This window comes from Podarcis melisellensis (assembly GCF_964234715.1).
Source record: "Podarcis melisellensis genome assembly, chromosome: 14".
Taxonomy (NCBI): Eukaryota; Metazoa; Chordata; class Lepidosauria; order Squamata; family Lacertidae; genus Podarcis; species Podarcis melisellensis.
Window position 1 is genome coordinate 3,143,199 of NC_138546.1, and position 23,951 is coordinate 3,167,149.

Below are 23,951 nucleotides of genomic sequence, written 5' to 3' on the forward strand. Positions count from 1 at the left end.
CATAGGATGTGGGACTGAATCAATGCACACAAAAGCAAAATCTCAAGCTCTCATGGCTTCTAAAGGCTGCTCTTGCACCAATCTCAGTTGGGACCACACTGACTGGCAGCCAGGGTTTCGGGCAGGGGACATTCCCAACCCCATAGGAGATGCCAGGGATTTCCTGCATGCAAATCAGATGCTCTACCCCTAAGCTATGGGCCCTTCTTTATAGGAACCCATAAGGCTGCCTTATGCTGGATCAGACAGCTGGCATTGCCCACACTGACCGGCAGCAGCTCCCCAGGATTTCAGGTGGGGAGTTTTCCGCAGCCCTAGATGCTAGAGATTGAACCATGCAAAGCAGGTGGTGTTTTTTCTGCTGAGCTACAGTTAAAGTGGTCATTTTAAGACTAAGGAGCGCAAATGTGCTTTGGGGGTGGCAGCAGGGACCCCCTGCAGGCCTGACTCTTGGCAGCTCGAATAAGATGAAGCAGATATACATGGCAGCCAGGGAGAAGCTAGTCCAAAAAAAAAAAATCTGCTTAAAGATCGAACAATACCCCATTCCAACGACCAAATCTTATGCCAGGAGGGCTGGCTATCCCAGGGCCGTGCCCGCTTTGTTTCCACACCATTGGACCCGGGGCAGCCCCAGATCCGCAGCTGGCGCTGCCTGCAAGTGGCAGAAAACCCAGACCACCCGCTTTCCTCAGCGCTGAGGTCTCTCTTCTTCGGCTCTGCACACTAAGACGATTTCTTGTGTGATCCTGTTAAGGGAAATCCCTCGACTCAGCAGGAATTTGCTAAGTTTGGATTAGCTTGCATCTGTATTCATCTCCTTCCCTCCCCCAACTTCTCCCTGGCATTGCAGTCCTCTCCCCTCTCCTCTGGCTTCCGAGTATTTCCACACTGAATCGGCCACAATTCTTAAGAAACCACTTCCAAAAAAACAACAGCAGCCCAAAACCATGGACTGGACTCTCCCCTCGGGGCTAGATCATCAGAAGAGCTTCTGCCAGAGTTGGATTACAGTTGAGATGCAGAAGAGAAGCTAGGAAGGGGAGAAAATGTGAGTCCTCATTGCCAGCTTTTCGCCATCCTGGCACCCTCCAGATGTTCACTGCAGAACACTGTCCCCCAAACTTGGTTTTCCAGCTGCTTTTGGACTACAGTTCTCATCATCCCTGGCTGCTGGTCTTGCTAGGTAGTGATGATGGGAGTTTTAGTCCAAAAACAGCTGGGAACCCAAGTGGGAACACTGGTGTAGGCCAAAACATTACAAGGCTGGAGATAGGCTCACAATGGTAAAGCTGGAAATGATGGCTGGTGTGTGTTGCAGAAATGGGAGTTAAGTGGTCCAGCTGTTGGAAGTTTGGGTGCAATTCACCTTAGAGCATATGATTTTTCTCATGGGTTTAAACCAGGGGTCAGCAAACATTTGCAGCAGGGGGCTGGTCCACTGTCCCCCACACCTTGTGGGGAACCAGACTATATTTTTTTGGGGGGGAAATGAATTCCTATGACCCACAAGTAACCCAGAGATGCATTTTAAATAAAAGGACACATTCTACTCATGTAAAAACACGCTGATTCCTGGACTGTCTGCGGGCCAGATTTAGAAGGCGACTGGGCCGGATCCAGCCCCCGGGGCCTTAGTTTGCCTACCCATGGTTTAAACCGATGGGGTGAGGGACATATATCTTTAACCTCTTGAAACAAACCCTCTCCTGCCCTCTCTCATATGAGACCGATATTCTCGGGTTGCATCCTGCTCACAACTTCCTCCTCCTCACATTTCTCAGTCTTCAGAGAGCAAAGGAGCAAGCACGGCTGTCTTGTTCTTCTCTAGACCAGCTGGTGAGACTAGAACCACAAACTCTTTTCTCCAAGTTATGTATTTCCTACAATGGACAACTTTATTGCTTCCTTACCTATGAGCATCTCTGAGTGTGTGTTTGCCATGAGCAGAGCCTGCTCTTTAACAAAGCTTCACTCATTTAAGGGCTGCTCACTCTTGAAAAGGTTGCAATAGGTAACCGATCCTGCTATCCCATTACTAGAAGTGCAAGATCTTCGTTTAGAGGCAGAGCAGGAAACTGATAGGTGCGGGGTCAGAAAGTTGCTTTGTGCACAAAACAAGGGGCAGGATCCAGTTGCACAGTGTGTTAACTGCTAGTCCCTGTGCATGCATTGTGTCAAATGCAACTGCCAACACTCCATAGGTGAAGTAATTCTTTATGGGTTCTCATCTGAAAGTTATTCCAACTGCGGCGGTCAACCACTGGCGGTGCCTGCCGAGAGTTGCTAGAAACATCACCAAGCCCTCAAGTTATTAGCAGCTTTGGTGTCTGGGAGGGTATTTCCGTAAGCAGTTTACGTGGCAGCAAACCCCGGCGGGGTGGCGGTAAAAGGGGAACCATACACAGTCAGAGCTGATTTACTGGAACTAAACAGTTGCCCTCTGGCTATATATATGGACGGTTGTTGCAAGACACTGTGGGGAAGTACAGTATGCCCTCAACTGATGTGGGGGTTACGTTCTGGGGGTCGCGCCTAAAGCCCAAACTGTATATATTCAAAACAGATTGGGTGCAATGGTGGGTGGATTTGCCAAAATCTTTTTTCCGGCTTGCCCCCCTCCTTTTATTTATTGTCTAGTGCATAAAGCTAAACGTAAGTTACAAGCTTACTGCAAAGCCCTCCACCATCTCCTGGTCATAAGAACATAAAAAGAGACTGCACAACAGTCTTTTCTACTGTTAACTGAAATTACTATGAAGTGTTTTAAATTGGTTTTAACTGTTTTTATTTAAAATTTTCATATTTCTTGTAAACCACCGTGGTTTAATAATAATCAAGCAGTACAGTGGTACCTCAGGTTACATACGCTTCAGGTTACAGACTCCACTAACCCAGAAATAGTACCTCGGGTTAAGAACTTTGCTTCAGGATGAGAACAGAAATCGTGCTCCGGCAGTGTGAGGCCCCATTAGTGGTGCTTCAGGTTAAGAACAGTTTCAGGTTAAGAACAGACCTCCGGAACGAATTAAGTACTTAACCCGAGGTATGACTGTATATAAATTTCATCGAATAAATACAAATGCACTGAGCATCTGCCGGAAAGAGCTATTGGGATTTGGCCAAAGTAGGAGCCTCTTGTAAAGCTCTCACTGCCTAGACACCCAGAGGAGATTCTTACTCACCATGCAGGCGATCAGGCTAGTCACCACTTACAAGCCTGAAACAAAGTTCATTGTGTTACTCTTTTCCCCCCTCACAACAGGACCAAGGTCACAAAGCTCACTTGTCCAGGCCTGCTCAGGGATGGTGTCAACCAACAGGGGACCAAGAGGTCATTCTCCTGACTTACCTATGTGTGTGCAATTAAAAAAAGACCATGTGAACCAGCATCCCCAAAAGGCTCGTTTAGGAAGCCCTTCTCATGATTTGGGGAATTAACTGGTTCTGAGGAATGCCAGGTCAAATGGAGAGAGGACTCATTTGCCAAATTACACATTTTGCTCATTCTGCATGAATAGGGTAAGTCAACTGCACATTTGTGGGTTCTGAAGCACAGCTCAGACCTGAACATGCTGCCTCCTCTTTGCATTCAAACTACAGGAAGGAAGGATGTTCGGTTTTAGATCTTAACATCTCACAACCACTTTTGCAAACAGCCTGAACGCAGCTAAAAGAGGAAGGATAAGCTTCAGGGAGATGTTTAATAAATGGCAGGTTGATGGGGGAGGGCAGAAAGACCTCGTGCTTTAGATAAACCCCTTAAGGCAGACTCCCCCACCTTCTGCTTCCGGTGTGCATACTTGGAAAACAAACATGCAGCTTTCCCTCAAACATTTGCAAACGGCTTTTTCCACATGTTAAGCTCTCCTTTTCATTCTCGACTCCAAAATAGCTTCCTATGATCTACGCCCCAGTCATTTCCCTTTACACACAAACACAAGGAAAGGGCAGGTAGGCACATCCGAACTGGAACACACGGCAATAGTTTGAAAACAAGACAGTGTAGGAACTTCAGTGAAGCTGACATGATTTCCCCCCCCCCCCCCGGCCGGCTGGTTGGCTTCACTAAAGAGGCGGCAATGTGGAAAGGGCCATGCCAGGATGCCACCCAACACACCATGGTAGGGCAGTGTGCCAGTGTAGCTGAAGAACAGTCTAAGTCAGCAGCTGGGACAGGCCAGGGGAAAAGCTGTTTCATTGACACAATCTTCAAGGAGACATTTCCCTGTGAAGAAAGGTTGCAGCGCTTGGAACTCTTTTGTTCAAAGAAACGGCAAGCAAGAAGCAACATGGGTGGGAGTTTATAGATGTACACAGGGCATGGATGAAGTGGACAGAGAAAAGCTTCTCTCGAACTCCAAATCATGGACATCCATTAAAACTGAAAGTTGGAAGATCCAGGATGAGAGAGATTCTTTTTCCATGCCTAGTTAAACTGTGGAACTCACTCCCACAGGAAGGAACGACGGGTCACCAAACTGGATGACTTTAGAAGAGGATGAGCAAACTCAAGAGAATGCTATCAATGGCTACTAGACTAGGCTCTGCCCTTTCCCAATAGTAAATCTTAATAATAATAATAATAATAATAATAATAATAATAATAATAATAATTTCTTTATACCCCGCCCACTCTGGGCGGCTTCCAACAGAACACTAAAATACAATAACCTATTAAACATTAAAAGCTTCCCTAAACAGGGCTGCCTTCAGATGTCTTCTAAAAGTCTGGTAGTTGTTGTTCTCTTTGACATCTGGTTAGAGGGTGTTCCACAGGGCAGGAGCCACCACCGAGAAGGCCCTCTGCCTGGTTCCCTGTAACTTGGCTTCTCGCAGCGAGGGAACCGCCAGAAGGCCCTCAGAGCTGGACTTCAGTGTCCGAGACCCTCGTCTCACGCAGAGAGGGAGCTTCCCTTTCTTCCTTCACCCTGGGAGATCTTTCCTTCCCTGCCTCTCACAGGGGGCCTTTTGCCAACCATTCCTTCCATGTTCTGAAGTAGATCTTCACTCACCCCACCATCCCTGGAGGGAAAGGGGCTGCCATTCTGTGGTTCACCTCAGATACCCAAATGTCTTGGGGCTGCCCTGCTCTGCCTCCATGGTGATGCTTCTGAATCCCATTTGCTGCAAGTCACAGGAGACGAGAGTTGCTCTTGTGCTCAGGTCTGGCTTTGCTGGTGTCCCACCAGCATCTGGTTGGCCACTGTGAGAACCAGAGGCTGGGCTTGATGGACCTTCTTCTTATGCTCTTATGATGGCAGAGTTGACTTTTGAAGCAGAACATGTGTACAATGGCAACGTACATGAACTGAAGCGTGTCTTGAGTCCAGGGGAGACACCCCTCATCATTACAGAACGTGAAAAGGGATTCCAACCAGGTGCCTCTTGGAAGCCCACAAGTGAGACCTGAGCACAATGTCTCCCCACCTGAGATTTCCCGCAACTGGCATTCAGCCTGAGACAGACGAGACAGGATGCAATCATGGCCAATGGCCACTGATTATCCTTCATGAATTGCTCTAATGCTCTTTTCAAAAGCCATCCATGTGGGCGATCATCCCTACATGTGGTGTTGGCAGATTCCATAGCCACCTCATGAGAAGAGAAGACTCCCTGGAAAAGACCCTGACATTGGGAAAGATGGAGGGCACAAGGAGAAGGGGACGACAGAGGACGAGATGGCTGGACAGTGTTCTCGAAGCTACCAGCATGAGTTTGACCAAGCTGCGGGAGGCAGTGGAAAACAGGAGTACCTGGCGTGCTCTGGTCCAGGGGGTCACGAAGAGTCGGACACAATTAAATGACTAAACAACAACAAAATAGCATTCTGTGAAGAACTTCCTTTGGTCTGTGCTGAATCTCCCAGCGTTCAGGTTGTCCTCCAATGCAGAGAAAAGCTTCTCCCAATCCACTTTCACCACGACACGCCTCATTCTACGCACCTCTGCCACCATGCTGCCTTATTCACCTCATTTCCCCCCAGCAACCAGGAAGCCCAAGATGTTGTAACCTTTCCCCCCAGCGGAGTTTGCTCCCCAACCTGATTCATTTGGCTTTCCCTTTTCTGAACCTCTTCCAGGAAAGTGGAGGAAGAAAAGTCTGTGAGCCTGGCCGCTTGTCTGATCCAGTTCACAATGTGACATGCTCAAGTTTTAGATATATCCACAAAGGACCATCACCTGCTACTGTTGCAGCGCACCAGCACTGATCTGGAAGTGTGGGAGCCCCGATCCACTTAAAAACAGAACACATATTGGGGGTGCAGAGAGAAAAGACTGTTGCAAACTTAGGCTACTTCCGAGCAAAGAGTCAGCTGCTATCTACGCTACAAATCAGTGGAGCTTACAGGCTAGTTTTTAACTAAGAGTTTATCCCGGAGAATGCCGGGCATTTTGACAAGGCAGCCAGCTGATCGTTCTATTAGAGGTCCCTAGCTCTGGTCCCCCCCCCCTTCACAAAACTACAGTGCCAATCACCCCTAAACTAGTCTAAGTCTGCACTGTAGCAAGGCCAAGATTTGCTGACCCTTCACAGCCCAGCGCCATCCATCAAAGGAGTTCCTTTGAACAAAGCTTTGGCTTACAGCACTTTCCTCATCCTGGTGCCCTTCAGATATTTTGGATATTTTGGTCATGCTGCCTGGGGCTAATGGGAGCTGTAGCCTCAAAAATAATCTGGAGGGTGGGCAAGGCGAGTTTACAGTCTTCCCCAGAGACCACTGTATTATGCAAAACTTTCAGGATTCTGAAGGTCACTCAGCGTTTGAATCTGAGAATGCAAATCTGCACAGAGAGGTTGGAACATATCACCAATTCCCCTCCCTCTCTGCTGTGATGCAAGACAGGCTTTGGGAAATTCAGTTTGCCTACCCCTCAAGCACTGGAGGAGAGAGGTGTCACTCAGACACCCCGCCAAGAAGAGGCAATCTGGATTTTTGCCCCACTTCCCCCCCCGACACCTCCCACTCCACAACATCTCTAGGCAACCTGACCTGGCCACTGTGAGCTCCGGCGAGCTCCTCCGCTCCGTTCCCACGGAAAAGCACCACACAAGCGGCTACAGAGTCTTTCTGCCGAGTCTTTTCTCAGCCCCCGGGAGAAAAGGGGCTTTGTTAGCTTGCCTGGGGAGACAGCGTGAGAGCAGAGCCGCTAGGCTCTGGGAAGGCCGAGAGGACAAACAAGGCGGAACAAAAAACCCAGAAGAAAGACGGAATCCGTGAAGGGGGAAAAGGGGCCAGCTTTTCCCAGGATTGTCGGTAGGTATTGGGGGCATCGCCCACCTCCGGGCTCCCAGACATGCGTAGCGGCTAGAGATCCATGCTGGAGCGTCTCTGCTGGGTGGCCAAGATGCAAGGTGACCATGAGAAATGGCCCATGAGAGAGATGGAAGGATGCTCTAAAGACCCGGCTACCCAGCTGGGTCACCAATGGCTCGGCAGTAGCAAGACACTGCTGCCACAGGCTAAGGGAGTTATCACTAGGGATGCTTGAACCACTAGGGATGTTTTGCTCATTCCTCAGTTTGAAGCAAACAGACCCAATTCCTACTCCCTGCGCAAGGGCATGAGGAGAGCCCTGCCAGATCAAATGCCCATCAAGACCAGCATCCTGTTCTCACAGGTGCCTGTGGATAGCCAGAAAGAAGGAGCAACAGCTCTCTGCTTCCGCTCACCTGGGATTCCCGGCCCCCAACAGCAGAGGGAGATCATCGATACTGTGGATTGTGGTCAATGATAGCTGCCTTCTCCACGGTAATACATGGAGCAGAAAGCAGTTGTCCTTTGGCTTTTGCACTCCTCTGAGTTCGGGGGAAACTGTAAAACTGGGGGTTTACAAAGTGCTGCGCAAGTGACTGCCTCCGTGTATCTTTTGCACCCGGTTTCTTTAAAAATAATTAGGGTAGCAGTTAGATTTTTCTGGAGTTGTGGCAGACTTGTGCAAGCTACCAAGTAGTTTACAGGCACACTTCAGGTTCCCAGGCTATCATTTGTATAGATGCAACATCAGGCACTAATTTGATCCACAGGACAAAAATGGATCAAACCAGTGCTAAAATTCACCATCAGCAATAGGCGTAGTCATTCTCTCTGTCCTGCCTTAGTTTCTCCACCTGTAAAAAGAAACCCATCCTGTGTTGGTATACAGAGGCAGAATGAAAAAAGAACCCACATTTTGAGAATTAAGATGGTTGTATAAATAATAATTTTTGAAAATCACTAGCACTTTAATGCTAATTTTTTTAAGCCACGAAACTTCCCAATTCTTCATCTCCAGTTGCTTTGGGGGCATCCTGGAATTCCAGTCACAGTTTAGGAAAGGGGGGGCACTTGGTGACTGAAGACATCCCCCCCCCTTCTTGGCTCTAAAACAAGCCAGAGAATTCTTTTTCCCCCCCTCCCTCCCCTTTTTCTTTATGCAAATGAGCCTGGTCTTAAGTCTCTGCTTTACATCTGACAAAGCCCAGTCCAGCGACACAAATTGCATTTCATGCTCTTCAGTCTCCAATCTTCCTGAGAGAGAGAACACAGAGAAGAGAAAGAGGGAGGGAAAGATTTGGGGAGGAGGGAATAAACAGGCACCAGAGCCTGAGAAGAGGGAATCATTAAAGCCATCAGTTTGTTAGGGAGCAGATTTAAATAATGAAGCAGCTCTCCAGCAGTCACACCAAGGGGGGACCTTTGCAAAGATCCCTTGCAGAGATGCTATATAGGACAGGCTTTGCCAACCTGGCCTTTTCCAGATGTTCTGTCTGAGTGGTGCTGATGGGAGCTGTGGTCCAAAACATCTGGAAGCTGCCACCACGTTGCAAAGCCTGTACTAAAGGGAATGAGGCCAACTCCACATAACCTAACAGTCACAGGAATGCTCTCAGCTACACAAGCCAATGTGTTAAATAATAATAATCCCTCTACTCTCCACCTTGTAAGCTGGTCTGACACCAGATTCAAACAGTTAACCATTCCCCTTAGAATTGCCATTTCAGGCTGAGAAGCCTTGTTTTCAGAGTGCCTTAAGCCTTTTGACAGAAGGACAGACAGTCCCCTAGAATTCCCTCAATCAAGCCTGAAAGTGGTTTAAAAAATGCAGCAGAAACCAGGGCTGATCCACCCATGAGACAATTTAGGTGACCACCTCAGGTGGCAGGATCCACAGGGACAGCAGATCCTGATGTAGATCTTCCCTCACCCCTTCTTCTCTGGGGAGGGGGAAGGGGGGAGAAACCAGTCTGGGGGTCCATGTCTTGGACTGGCCCTGGCAGAGACACACACTGTCTCTGAAGTGCTGTTATCACATCTGGTCTGTACTGGGACCAGATGCTGCTGCTGCAGAACTTAATTCCTAGGAAAAGCAGTTCAAGGGCAGCATCCACAGCCACAGCGGCAAGAAACGCGTATGGCTCAGGTGGGGAAATTGCATGCACATTTGCTTGCAGTGGTGCAGTGCAATGCTTTCTTGCTGGGAGAACAGACAGACATGCAAAGTTTTGAATAGAAACCTCTTCTACTCAAAACCTTGCACGCCTGTCTGCCCTAACAGGTATCCAATATGGGTGTCTGCGCACACACACACACACACACACACACACATCCCCTTTGACCAACTTTGTAGCAATTGCCTAGAGCAAACTGGACTCCAGAGGGAGAACAAGGCATCTCTCACCCCATCCAACACCCTTCTCAATTTATCAGAGAATCTCAACTGATAACGTTATGTTGCCCGGTTGCCTCCATTTGCAGGGGAGAAAGGCATTTAGAGTAACTGACGGGCATCCACACTCTGAAAAGGGTTTGTCGAGGAGGAAGGGACCGCTTGAGCATGTGCAGAGTGCCTTTCTCTAACCATTGAGTCAACCACAGCGCGGTTCTGCCCATTTCAGAGTAGGGGTTGCATGTCAAGTTTCAGATACACGCCTCTCTTTTTAAGCAAGCACTGCTGCAACGCGTGGAGACAATGAAAGCCACAAAACGAAAACCTGTGTGTGTATGCACTCAAGCAAGCGAAATAAGCCTCCCTTGACGGAAACCATTTATAGGAGGGCAGCAAAAGAGGGAGGGAGGGAGGGAGGCTGGCTGTGTGGGCTTGTGGCAGAGGAGCGTGCCTCACTTTCCCTCCCTGGGGGGCAAGGGCGGAGACGGCACAGATCAAGGCGCTGGGCTTGCAGTTACTCGCCAGCCCGCATCCTTCCTGCTCATTAGCACGCCGTTGGCACGGGCTGGCACCGTGCGGCAGCCGCCCACTCGCTGCAGGCAACCCGCGCTTTCTGGATGGGTGCTATAGCGATCCGAGGGGCCTCTGCGCGCGCGGAAGCGGGTCCCCGGGGCTTCCTTGCCGCCGCCACCACAAACTCGTTTCCAGGTCAAGCCTCAGCCTGGAAGATACGCTGCCCAGGAACACAGCACCCCCAAAAAGAGGGGGTTTCCACAGCACAACCCCTCAACCCATTTCCCGTCCCAAAGCTCAGCTTTGGCACCGCCAGCAATGCTCGAAGCCGAGTGTACCCTTGAGCATGCACAGAGTGCATTCACCTAACACCACCACAAGTCTTCCAGCAACAGGGGATCGGGTTTTTGTTTTGTTGGCAGTCATCTTATTTAAAAATAAATGCACAGCATCCATCCCATAACTGGGAGGTAGGAAGAGACCCGCCCCCGCGGCCCCATCTCCTTACCATGTCCTTGTTGCGCGAGATCCACGTATCCAGCAGCAGCTCCAGCCTCGACTTGTGGAACTTCTTGGTGGTCTTGACGGCGATGAAGACATCCTGGGGCGAAATGTCCTCCAGCTGCGGCCTGGCCGCCTTCCCTTCCTCCGGGCCGCCTCCCACCGCCGGGGCCGCCTCCGCCTTCCCCCGGGCCAGCTTGGAGAAGTACGCGCTGAAGCTCCGCACGTCGCGGTGGCTCTGCCCCGAGGGCAACGCAGCTCGCAAGCCCGCCGCGTCGCCGCGGGAGCCCTCGAAGGGCTGCAGGAGGAGGCCGGCGCCGCCGCCCCCCAGGCTCAGCACCTGCCCCTTCTGCTGGTCCACCACCAGCACCAGGAAGCAGGTCAGCATGGAGCCCACCAGAGACAGCAAAAGCTTCTTCCCGCAGCTTTTCAGCATCGCGGATTTCGGAGATTTTGCAGTTTTAAGTGCAATTTTTTTTGGGGGGGGGTCAACCGGTGCCCAGGTGCGCGCGAGGCACAACAGCCCTGCCAAGACTTCCCCTGCTTTGCTCCAGCAGAAACAGCAGCGCCAGCCACCCCAGCCCCCGGGTCTCCCCTTCCTCCCAGCGCGCCAAGCTCAACGCCGATCGCTTCGCTGCTGCGACTCAGCCGCGATTTAAAAACTCCTCTCTCCGCGGCCCCGCCCCTGTGCTCTGAGTGGCTGGCTTAGGCCGCGCCCACCGAGGGAGGGGCGGGCTCAGAACGTTGCAACATTGCGGGACGCGGGGCCCCCGGGCTGGAAGGTAGCGGCGGGTTTCCCACGTGGCTTAGCTTGGAAAAGCGGGGCGGGGGGGGGGGGGGACGGAGGCTATTCAAGTGAGGGAGGGTCTCCCTGGTCGTAAAGCTCGCTTGCAACAAGGCAAAGCGGCGCGGTGGGCTTTTATGCGGAAGGGGACCAGCCCACGCTTGGAGATAAATCGTGCTTTAAAAAAAAAGTGTTGGAAAGGCCTTCTTCCTCGCTCCTGCCATTCGCAAAACAGCCACTAGAATCTTTTTTTTTTTTGTCTGCTTTGAAACAGGGAAAACACGCGCACCCTGCAAGCTAAAAGCCCGTTCTCTGTGCTGGACTCGGTGGAGAGCGGTTCTCTGAGCATGTGTAAAATGTGCTCCCTTTGGCAGCACATACACTAAAATTGGAAGGACACAGAGAAGATTAGCTTGGTCTGAAGGCAGCCCTGTATCAGGAAGTTGTTAATGTTTGACGTTTTACTTTGCTTTTATATGTACTGTAAGCCCATAGCTGTCAACTTTCCCTTTTTTTGCAGGAAATTCCCTTATTCCAGCGCCTCTTCTCACTGCTATCCTGGATTGTTAGATATCCCATACACTGTCCCCGGGACAGGTGAGGCTGCTGATCCCTTATTTTCAAATCTGAAAGTTGACAGCTGTGTGTAAGCTGTCCGGAGTGGCTGGGGAAACCCAGCCAGATGTGCAGTGTATTATTATTATTATTATTATTATTCCCTTTTGGATAGCTGTTGCAAATGGTGTGACTGCGTGTTAAGGGTCAGGCGCTTTGGGGGGAAAGGATGCCTCAATTTCCTTGCCCAAAAAGTCCTTCTGGGGAGGTGAGGAAGAGGCAGTCCAGAAGTTCTGAAGCTCAGCAGGTTGGAAAACATCCCTCTGGAAAGAGTAGTAGGCCGTACTCTGGGGCTAGAGGGTCAGATTGTGGCTGGATGATGGTCATCATGGATGGCTGCATGGTTTTCCTCCGCCTTCATTTTATTCCCGCTCCATGACCCTGCATTCGTCTGTGAGGAGATGTGACTGGTGTAAGTCACCCAGTGAGTTTCATAGCATCTTAAAAAGCAGAGACATCAACTTCCCAACAAAGGTCCATATAGTAAAAACTATGGTTTTCCCAGTTGTGATGTATGGAAGTGAAAGCTGGACCACAAGAAGGCTGATTGCCGAAGAATTTATGCTTTTGAATTCTGGTGCTGGAGAAGACTCTTGAGAGTCCCCTGGACTGCAAGAAGATCAAACATATCCATTCTAAAGGAAATCAGCCCTGAGTGCTCACTGGAAGGACAGATCCTGAAGCTGAGACTCCAATACTTTGCCCACCTCATGAGAAGGGAAGACTCCCTGGAAAAGACCTTGATGTTGGGAAAGATGGAGGGCGCAAGGAGAAGGGGACGACAGAGGACGAGATGGTGGGACAGTGTTCGTGCAGCTACCAGCATGAGTTTGACCAAACTGCGGGAGGCAGTGGAAGACAGAAGTGCCTGGCATGCTCTGGTCCAGGGGCTCATGAAGAGTCGGACACGACTAAACAACAGCAAACGTACATGCATCAACTGTAGTGAAGCCTGCCTTGCAGGACTGCTGCAAATATAAAAGCGGGGAGAGAAGAGGATAATGTTCACAACCTTGAACAGCTGGGTGGAAAAGCAAGATACAAATGTATGATGTCACATAGTGCAGAGTTAAACTATGGAACTGGCTCCCACAAAAGGCCGTCACGCCCTCCCCTTGATCATTTTCATTGCCCTTTTCCAACTCTACAATATCCATTTTCAAGTGAGGCGACCAGAACTGCATGTGGTCAGACCCATTGGTTCACCTAACTAAGTGTTGCAAAGGTTGGATTAACCATTAAGCAAAATAAGCACATGCTTAGGGCATCAAGGGAAGGGCGGGGGCACCAAAGAAATTTCCCATTGCCAGATTTTTAACATTAATGGTCACAAGTTGCTCAGCTGAGCGTTCATTTTCTCAGTTGAAGTCTATGAAAAATCCCAACAGAACAACTACGCAACAAGGCAGGCTGGGTGCCTTATCTCTACCAAGCATAGAAGCAGATGTGTTACATAAGTTTTGAGAATCTAATCAAAGGCTTTGCAATTAGAGAAAGTAGGAGAAGAATTATCAAATATAAATAAAGTGGAAGTATATAAAACCAAACATTTTCCATCTTACTGTAGGTTTCATTTCATTTCAAAAAATAAAATTTTATTCTATGGTTTCTTATTGTTTACAATTTGAAATAGATATATATATGGGTGCACCAAAATATTTTAGGTGCTTGGGGCCTCTAAAGGTCTTAATCCATCCCTGAGTGTTGTTTACACTGATTCTCCAGAGTTTCATTTGGGACATTTGCAGCCATGCCTGGAGATGTCAGTGGCTGAACCTCAGCCCCTTTTGCATAAGGGAATATGTGGCTGCCCAGATGTTTTTGGACCACAGTTTTTATCAGGCTTGACCCTGGTGACTGGCGCTGCTTGCAGTTGGCATAAGGCACCAACCTTATATTGATCATATCTCCAAAGGCAGACCCTGATAGTCCTCCTTGAACTGACCAGGACTCTGTTACTTAAACGACTTGCTGGGCACTTTGCAAGGGACTTGTGCCATTTGAAGTTAAAAAGAAGAAATCTGCAGGCACAGTGTAAACCAAACATTTGCGTTTACCAGCCTGGCAAACAGATGTCTCTTCCTTAATGCATCCCAGTGTTATATGAAGATCATTTCTCAGTGGAAATGGAGATGGATATAATGAGCACAGTCACTTTGTGATGAATGATAAAAAATATATTAAGCTGCAGCAATGTGGTAGACATATGCATGTTGATGAACTGGCTGTTTTTAGACCCGTAATTACTCCCATTCCACCTGCCACATGCCCAGTATCTGAAGAAGTGTGTGTGCACATGAAAGCTCATACCAATAACAAACTTAGTTGGTCTCTAAGGTGCTACTGGAAGGAATATTTTATTTTGTTTTGACTACGGCAGACCAACACAGCTACCTACCTGTAACTAGTTTTCCAAATGTTTACTATCTTTTTTGCCACCTGCCATTGGCTAAAATACTGTTGTGCAGACCTCAATCTCCAAGTTCCAAGAGGCTCTGGGGGCACAGAGCATTATCCCCTCAGTAGATCTTGCTTCTCCCTCAAGTCTCCAGAGGAGATCACTGCCCAGCACAGAGCAAGGCCTCTGTGTCTCCAGCTTCCAGCATCAGTCAAGCTCACACACAACAACAACTCCACCCCCCCCATTGTTCTCCATCCTAGGATGACTGTGGCATCTAGCCAGGTGAGGTGGGGAAATGCCCACAGATCTGTCTACACCAGTGTGGTGTAGTGGTTAAGAGCGGTAGTCTCCTAATCTGGGGAACCGGGTTCGCGTCTCTGCTCCTCCACCTGCAGCTGCTGGGTGACCGTGAGCCAGTCAGACTTCTCACCTCACAGAGTGTTTGGGAAGGGAAGGGAGGAAGGGAAAGGAGAATGTTAGCCGCTTTGAGACTCCTGAAAGGGAGTGAAAGGCGGGATATCAAATCCAAACTCTTCTTCTTCTTCTTCTTCTCTATGGCAACAGAACTTGCTCTTTTAAGATGCAGGTGTCAGTACTTAGACAAAGGAACTGGTCTGACAGACCCTGCCCTCACAGATTCAGGATAGCAAGTTTGGAAGGGACCCCGTGGCATCATCCAAACTGACCCTGCCAAACTCATTACAATACTATGATGTAAGAACAGCATTGATTCGGACTAAAGACGGCCAGAGGTGTGCCCTGGATGGCCCTGTATCCTACTTTACAGCCTTCTATTTGATGTATCCTTCTTTTCTTAAAAGGTTTGTTGTTCCAAGCTATAAAATTATGTACTCTTTAAGGAGTTTAGATATCCAAATAAGCAAATAAAATGTGAGGGTATCATGTTATTTCATTGGCTGTGCTGGCTGGGGCTGATGGGAGCTGGAGTCCAGCAGCATCTTGGGCCACAGCTTCCTCACTCATGCTCTGTTTAGTTAAAGCTATGGTTTTCCCAGTAGTGATGTATGGATTTGAGAGCTGGACCATAAAGAAGGCTGATCGCCGAAGAATTGATGCTTTTGAATTATGGTGCTGGAGGAGACTCTTGAGAGTCCCATGGACTGCAAGAAGATCAGACCTCTCCATTCTGAAGGAAATCAGCCCTGAATGCTCACTGGAAGGACAGATCCTGAAGCTGAGACTCCAAGACTTTGGCCCCCTCATGAGAAGAGAAGACTCCCTGGAAAAGACCCTGATGTTGGGAAAGATAGAGGGCGCAAGGAGAAGAGGATGACAAGGTAGTTGGACAGTGTTCTCGAAGCTGCTAACGTGAGTTTGACCAAGCTGCGGGAGGCAGAGGAAGACAGGAGTGCCTGGCGTGCTCTGGTCCAGGGGGTCACGAAGAGTCAGACGCGACTAAACATCAACACCATCTACTTCAGCATCTGAGTCAGAGGCTTCTTTATCTCCCTGATCATTTCCATCCATGTAGGTGCAGCTCAAAGATTCTATGATTCTATGGCACACAGTTCCCCACTATGGCAAGATGTCATGCATTTCTATTTAAAAGGCAGTGAGTATTCTAAATTTTGTGTGCATGTGTGCACACAATCACACACTAATGTTCTGCAAATTTGCGTCCTTTCATCTCTTAAGTGATGCCTAAGCGACTACCCTTTATGTTGGATTGCCAAACTTCCCCCTGTAAGAATCTTGGTGTATCTCCTGATTGGAGAAATGTGTTTAAGATTATCTCTCAATCTATGCATAAAAAGCTTTGTGTTTTGTTATTGAGCGGAAAGAAACTGCCGTGTTCTGAAGACCCTTAGCCAAACGCTACCTCTGTCAAAATGTTGTAATAAATGAGGTAGGCTCCATTAGACTCAGTGGGATGCACATCTGGGTAAACATCCATAGTACTGCATTGTTAACTGGGTTAATTCCTTGATAAATCCTTTCAAAGCAGAGCTGTTTGCTAGCTAGAAGCACACTGTCGGTTGATAGCCCTGGGAGTTGAACATTTCATGACCAGCCAAGTCACAAGTGTGGACTCTATTCCTGGAATGAGCTGGATGCACATTTCAAGTGGGGAGGCTCGGAGATAATTCAGGCAGGAGGATGAGCTGTGCTGCCAAACACATTTTGGTTAGGCCTCGAGCTCAGAAATAGCACAGAACCAGTTGTGTTCTCCTAAGGCAGCCCTCCCCTGAGCTGGTGCCATCTCTGTGCTTTAGATCACAACTCCCATCATCCCTGACAGTTGGCCGTGGTAGATGCAGCTGATGGGAGTTGGAGTCCAGCAACATTGGGATGGCTGCAGATAAGAGACAGCTCCTGAGGGAAAGCACAAACACGGCACCATGTGGGTGAGTGTGCTTGTGTAACCTACTGTTGTGTTCATCCCCAATCTCCAGGCAGCAAGAGACTCCAGCAGTGCCTACGATTACTGCGGTTTTGGTTTCCTTGGAATGAAGGTCAATGGAGACTGTGGAGTCTTTGGGATACATGGTTTTCTTTATACATATATACAGCCTGAGTGTAGGATGAAGTGGCTCACAGCTTTAACACCCAAAAAGATCCTGCTTCCCCATAAAGGTTCCAAGGGAACCCCAAGCTAGAAGCTTGGGTTCAGCACGGAGCAGACATGTCTCTATGTCCCCAGCTTCCAGCCTTGCTCAAAACTCACACCCAACTCTCCTATACACAGGTCTCTTTGCCTCTTGTTCTCCATCCTAGGATGGTGTGGCATCCAGTTAGGTGAGGTGGGAAAAGGCCCACCCCTTTGTCTCTATGGCAGCAGAGCAAGTTCTTTGGATATGTCAAATCACAATACTTAACTGGCCAGCCAAAGCCATTATCGTAACAAAGGAACTTGTTCAGCAGCCTCTTCTACTAGATTCTAAGGAGGTCTGGAAGGGACCCAGCCAGGGTATCATCCAGACACTACATTATCTACTGCTGATTCTGCACACTGAATGATGATTGTTATAAATGAGTTCATGTCCTGAGGATGCATGCCAATAAGCTGAAGAGTGTAGTCAAGCAGACAAGCTGTTTTGGAAACAGCATCAGTTTCTCAAAAGCAAAAAGCATGCTTTTGAGGTCTCTATTCCCAAGCAGCCTTCTTGCCAACCAGTTAGGGAAATAAAGCCCAGACTTCTTTATTTCTCTGGGAAAAAATCCACAAAATATCCCAAGTGCCTTAACAATATGTAGCATGCTTCTAACAATATTTAATGTTTCCTTGGGCGGCTGCATTCCAAACTCCTTTCTAGCCCTCATCAAAGCAAATGAGATTTGCTATCAGCCGTCCAAGGCCATTGCTGCTCATTTAGGCAAGCAGCTTCAATCTTAACGGTGTATCAAACAAATCAATGTGCTAAACAAAAGCCTAGATTCTCTCATACAATGCCTGCAACAATATATTGGACGAAAAGTTCATGTCCACATGAAGGTTTGGGCTGCTTAGATCTGGAAACCAATGTTGTCCATTTAAATAAGGGTGTGGGAATTTTCACATATGAAACAGAAGTGCTTTTTTTTTGGTAAGAGATTTTAACACAAGGTGGTTCCATGTGGAATTTTAAAAGCCATTAACCTTTCACTTAATCTAAACTCATTGTGGCAAAATGCTGGTTCTTTTAGCAAGCTGGGGTCAAGGAGGGGAGAGAAAGAGAGAGAGAGAGACGGGTGCAATCTTAATTTTTAAGAATTCTCTATTCAGAATGCTTAAAATCCCTGGAGGAAACACACTGCATGGAGCCTTATCTGCAGAGATGCTGAAATAGGAACGCAGATACAAATCAAAGACCCTTTTCAAAAGGACATCAGACCAGAAGGATGTCCTCTCTCCCAGTGCCTTGGCAACAGCCCTCTGGAAATCTCCCAAATGACTGGAGAAACATCAGACAGATGTTTGGGTCCCTGTCAGGCCAGCTGCTGCTTTCGCCGCATTGCCAACCTGCTCCTTGCCGTTGCTACACAGTGTCGGCCACAATGCCCTGTCTGTCCAGCTTGGCATGTCCAGGGTCTGTGGGCTGTCAGCTCCACAAAGCCTTCCAGTCTTCAAGGCCCCACATAAATGAATTACCAAAAGTTTCCCTCTTTAGCTGCAGGCAAAAGACAGTGATTGCGGTTGGTGTGCAGACCGTATTTTTACTGCGCTGGCTCTGGAGAGCACGCATGCCAGCAGCAACAGGCCCTTCTGGAGGGCAGGAGACACCCCCTTTCATCTCTGACTAATTGTTTCACCAGAGGGCAGCTCCCTAGAGAATACAGTGGACTCCAGGCGCACGTCCCCTCCCCAGACTTCCCCTCCAGGCGTCGGCTCTGGTTTTTGGCTTGGGCTGAAAATGTGACTGTCTGCTGAACCCAGAGCAGATGAATGCATGCAGCAAAGGCCGTTGCCTCTTCTCCCTGCAGAACATCTTCTTCAGCACGAAATTCAGGACCCAAACCGGCCACAGAGATAACACTTTGCATTCAGGTACTGTGAGATAAGGGACGCGGGTGGCACTATGGGTTAAACCACAGAGCCTAGGACTTGCCGATCAGAAGGTCGGCGGTTCGAATCCCCGTGACGGGGTGAGCTCCCGTTGCTCGGTCCCTGCTCCTGCCAACCTAGCAGTTCGAAAGCACGTCAAAGTGCAAGTAGATAAATAGGTACCGCTCCGGCGGGAAGGTAAACGGCGTTTCCGTGCACTGCTCTGGTTCGCCAGAAGCAGCTTAGTCATGCTGGCCACATGACCCGGAAGCTGTACACCGGCTCCCTCGGCCAATAAAGTGAGATGAGCGCCACAACCCCAGAGTCAGTCATGACTGGACCTAATGGTCAGGGGTCCCTTTACCTTTACTGTGAGATAACTGTGCACCGTACCTTGAGCAATGACCCAGGTTCCAGATTCCTCTGCTGCCTCTCTTCCTTCAGTTGGGGAACTTGTTGCCTTCCAGGTGCTGTTGGATTCCAAATCCCATCAGCCCCAGCCAACATGGGAGTGATGGGCATTGGAAGGCCAACAGCGCCTTAGAGGGCCATGAATTCACCATCCCTGGCCTAGCAGAAAACCCGACGCAGGACTGTATTAGGAGCCCTGCCAGGGATCTGTATATAACCTTGTAAATCTAGTAAGAGGCACCTGTGTGAAACCTGATTTCGGTACCCAAGGTTCGACCTGATGCGGCAGCACAATTGCAAGTAGGGTTTGAGGCTACTTTCCAGGTACACTGCCTCAAAAAATGTGTGTGGGGGGGGGGGTCCATATAGCTGAACCTCCTTCAGGGGAATTTCCTTCATATGTGGTGGATGTGTACCAAGGTGAAAGCATACTGGGACATAATAAAGGTTTTTAAATACAATTTCAATAAAAAAACTGGAGGCATTTTTTGTTAGGTTTAATTGTAGAAGAAATTCCAAAAAAAAGATGTGAATTTGTTTATGTATGCAACAATGGCTGCTAGGATACTCCTGGCTCAGAAATGGAAACTTCAGGAACTTCCAACATTGGAAGAATGGTGGAGTAAGATGGTGGAATACGTAGAGTTAGCACTGATGGGGAAGATCCGGAATCAGCGCGATGAACTGTTTCAAAAGGACTGGAGCAAATTTATATTGTATATGAAAGAACATTGTAAACATCTGAAAACGTTTCTAGGTTTGTGTTGAAATGTTTTGTAATGAGAATAAAAGGAACTGATTTACATTTAATGAGGGGAAATACAAAAATAAGAGAGAAGGTAAAAAAGTGGTTATAGAATAAAGTAATTATCTATGGAAGTCAGAAAGAGGTCAATGCTCTGCTAGAGCGATATTTGAGTTTTTTGAATTGTGTATTGAAACTGGGATTATGATAAAATTGAAAATGCAATAAAAATTATTATAAAAAACCCTCCTTCACCAACCTGGTGCCCTTGTGATGGTTTGAACTACAACTCCCATCAGCCTCAGCCACAACAGCCAATAGTCAGAGTGATGGGAGTTGTAGTGACAAACATCTGGAGGCCACCAGGCTGGTGAAGTCTGGCTTAATCTCATTTTAAAGCATTTCATAAATGATTCAGGCCACCACTTGACATACATAAGCAGCAGGGAACTATGCATGGCTCCATCGGTAGAGCATGAGACTCTGAATCTCAGGGTCATGGGTTTGGGCAAAACATTCCTGCATTGCAGCGGGTTGGACCAGATGACCCTCATGGTCCCTTCCAACTCTATTGTTCTATTGTTATTGGAGGAAAAGCCAACATGGTGCCTTTCAGAGGCATCAGGGATCAAACCTGGGATGTTCTGCATGCAAAGGAGATACTCTGTTTACTGGGCGAAAGCCCTTCCCTGTAGCGAAAACGTTTATTTTGCGGCCCACGCAGGTATTAGGCTTCTCCTCCCTGCACACCAGCTGTCTGGATTGTAAGTGGGGTCTCATCCTGTACCTCACACACGACAGCATGCAAGCTTCTTGTCCAGCCCCGTAGGCAAAAATGCATCCACTTGCTTCTCCACTCTGTATCCAGACACCCAAATATGCTGCTCACTTTATTGTTATTTTAGTTGGGATTGTTTGCTAGCTTTCTGTGGGGAGCCGCACGCAGGACACGAGACAAAGGAACGCAAATGGCCCCCACCTGCCCCACCCTGCCTGCTGCCTCCTTGCCACCTGTCCGGCTTCAAAAGGGGTTTGTGGCTCAGTGCAGGATTAGAAAAGAACAGGTGGATGTGGCTGGCCTGGTTGGGAAAGGGAAGGAGAGTAAGAGAACAATGGATTTCGAACGCATGTGCAATGTTTGCGTGTGTTTTATCTGGAAGGACATTTTTATTTATTTATTTCTGCCTTCCTAGAGTTTTGCCTTCTCGTTTGGGGTGGAGCACGATGCACAGATTGTGGCTGCGTACCTAGAGGCCACATTTATACCATACAGTCATACCTTGGGTCCCGAACGCCTTGCGACTCAAACGTTTTGGCTCCCGAATGCCACAAACCCGGAAGGGAGTGTTTTGGTTTGCAAACGCTCTTTGGAACCCAAACGTCCAACGCGGCTTCCGATTGAGTGCAGGAAGCTCCTGCAGCCAATCAGAAGCCACACCTTGGTTGTCAAATGTTTTCGGAATTTGAATGGACTTCCGGAACAGATTCTGTTTGACAACCAAGGTATGACTGTATATTGAAAACTCTCCAATTCCACTTTAAGCAGTCATGGCCCCCCCAAAGCATATTGGGAGTTGTAGTCTGTTAAGGGTGCTGAGTGTTGTTAGGAGACCTCCCTATTGCCCTCCCAGAACTACAATTCCCAGAATACCCTGTGAAGAGGGATGGATTGCTAAGCAACTAAGACATAGGGGAGAGAGACTTTGGGAGCTGGGATGAAATTCCCCCTCAGCCATGAAGCTCACTGGCTGCCCTTAGGCCGGTCTCTGTCTCTCAGTCTGACCCATAGGAGCTAACTCCTAGGGGCCAGGGCCCCTTCACTCCCCCAATAAAATATTTCAAGGAGCTGGGCTCCCCAAAATTGATGGGCATTGCAATTCAAATGGTTTATGTGTGACTGATAAAAATGCGACTGATTATTTGGGACAGGGCTTACCTGGCCCCCCAATATTTTATTCAAGTTGGCCCCCCTGGTCTGACCTGCCTCACAGAGTCACTTTTCTTGTATGTGTGAGGCAAGGAGAGAACCCCATCCACCAGCTTGCATGGAATTAAAATACAGTGGTACCTCGGGTTACAGAAGCTTCAAGTTACAGACGCTTCAGGTTACAGACAACCCAGAAATAGTACCTTGGGGGAAGAACTTTGCTTCAGGATGAGAACAGAAATTGTGCGGCGGCGGCAGCGCAGCAGCAGCGGGAGGCCCCATTAGCTAAAGTGGTGCTTCAGGTTAAGAACAGTTTCAGGTTAAGAACGGACCTCCAGAACGAATTAAGTACTTTACCCGAGTTACCACTGTGTAGCCAGAGGTAGCACTGTATAACAACCTGAGGTACCACTGTATAACAACAAATAATCCAATTTGCAGGTGGTTGTTTCTAAACTGCTGAGCAGGTAATAAAGACAAAACAGCTAGCGAACCAGAGATGAGGTCAAACGTGAACTTGGAAGCACAACTAGATTCCAAATAATCCATATATATATGGTTTTACAATAAAATGTCATCGATCAAGACCTGTAGAGCATGACATGCTTATTGCCAATCACATATACAAGGAAGAAACCTGATCAGGGGCACTGCCAAAGAACTGAACCGTTGAATGCAGCACCAAGGCTTCTGCTATTGATGGCCTAATTAAGTGTGAGAGTCTGGAGGTCCGACACTGACATCACTTCTGTTTACATAGCAAGATACATGGGAACCAGACCTTATCAAAATGATCGTGCTTAGCTTGGCCTCTTAAAAACCCTTCTGTGTTGCATTAGATGCTCGGGAAGAGCCAGAACTCAAACATTCCCTTGCAATCCCATCAGTAATGGGCCTTTGGGGTCTTTCCAGGAGGAACATTAGAAGAGCCTGCTGGCTGGATCAGGCCAAGGGCCCATCTAATCCAGCATCCTGTTCTCACAGTGGCCAATCAGATGCCTGTGGGAAACCCGCAACGAGACTTGAGCACAGAAGCCCTCTCCCCTCCTGGGGTCTCCAGCACCTGGCATTCAGAATCAATATTGCCTCCAACCACGGAGGCAAAGCACAGCTATTATGGCTAGGAGACATCAACAGACCTCCATGAATTTGTCCAATCCTCTTTGAGAGCCATCTCGGTTGGTGGTCCTCAGTGCCTCCTATTCCACAGATTCCACAGGTCAACTCTGCCCTACATGAAGAAGTCATTTATTTTACCTGTCCTGAGTCTTCCAACATTCATCATTTTTTTCTTGCTGTATTTAGGTAAGAACTGCATGAAGGGGATGTACAGAAGAAGTAGAAGAAGAAGAAGAAGAAGAAGAAGAAGAAGAAGAAGAAGAAGAAGAAGAAGAAGAAGAAGAAGAAGAAGAAGAAGAAGAAGAAGAAGAAGAAGAAGAAGAAGAAGAAGAAGAAGAAGAAGAAGAAGAGAGGAGGAGGAGGAGGAGGAGGAGGAGGAGGAGGAGGAGTTTGGATTTGATATCCTGCTTTATCACTACCCGAAGGAGTCTCAAAGTGGCTCACAATCTCCTTTCCCTTCCTCGCCCACAACAAACACTCTGTGAGGTGAGTGAGGCTGAGAGACTTCACAGAAGCGTGACTAGCCCAAGGTCACCCAGCAGCTGCATGTGGAGGAGCGGGGAATCGAACCCACTTCACCAGATTACGAGTCCACAGCTCTTAACCACTACACCACACTGGCTCTCAGTCTGAAGGAGGCTATGTGAGACACAGGGAAGGGGAGATCTCTCAGAGTGAGAGGCTGGGAGAAGAGAGGGATGCTCCCAGGTAACAGCTAGGAGTACACAACTTTTCAGTATGGGACCAAAGTTAGGAAACATTTGCGAGATAGGATCCTTCCTGTATTCTCCTATTTCTTTTC

At 48.4% G+C, this 23,951-nt stretch overlaps 1 protein-coding gene across 1 annotated transcript in view; it reads right to left on the reverse strand.

Moving 5' to 3' along the window:
- Window positions 1-11,287, reverse strand: part of LFNG (LFNG O-fucosylpeptide 3-beta-N-acetylglucosaminyltransferase) — a 32,934-nt gene extending 21,647 nt beyond the window's left edge. Inside the window, exon 1 of the mRNA XM_081889306.1 lies at window positions 10,672-11,287. Within this exon, the coding sequence (XP_081745432.1) occupies window positions 10,672-11,100 (429 nt within the window). The 5' untranslated portion in view covers window positions 11,101-11,287. The remainder of the gene's footprint in view (window positions 1-10,671) is intronic.
- Between the last annotated feature and the right edge of the window lie 12,664 nt (window positions 11,288-23,951).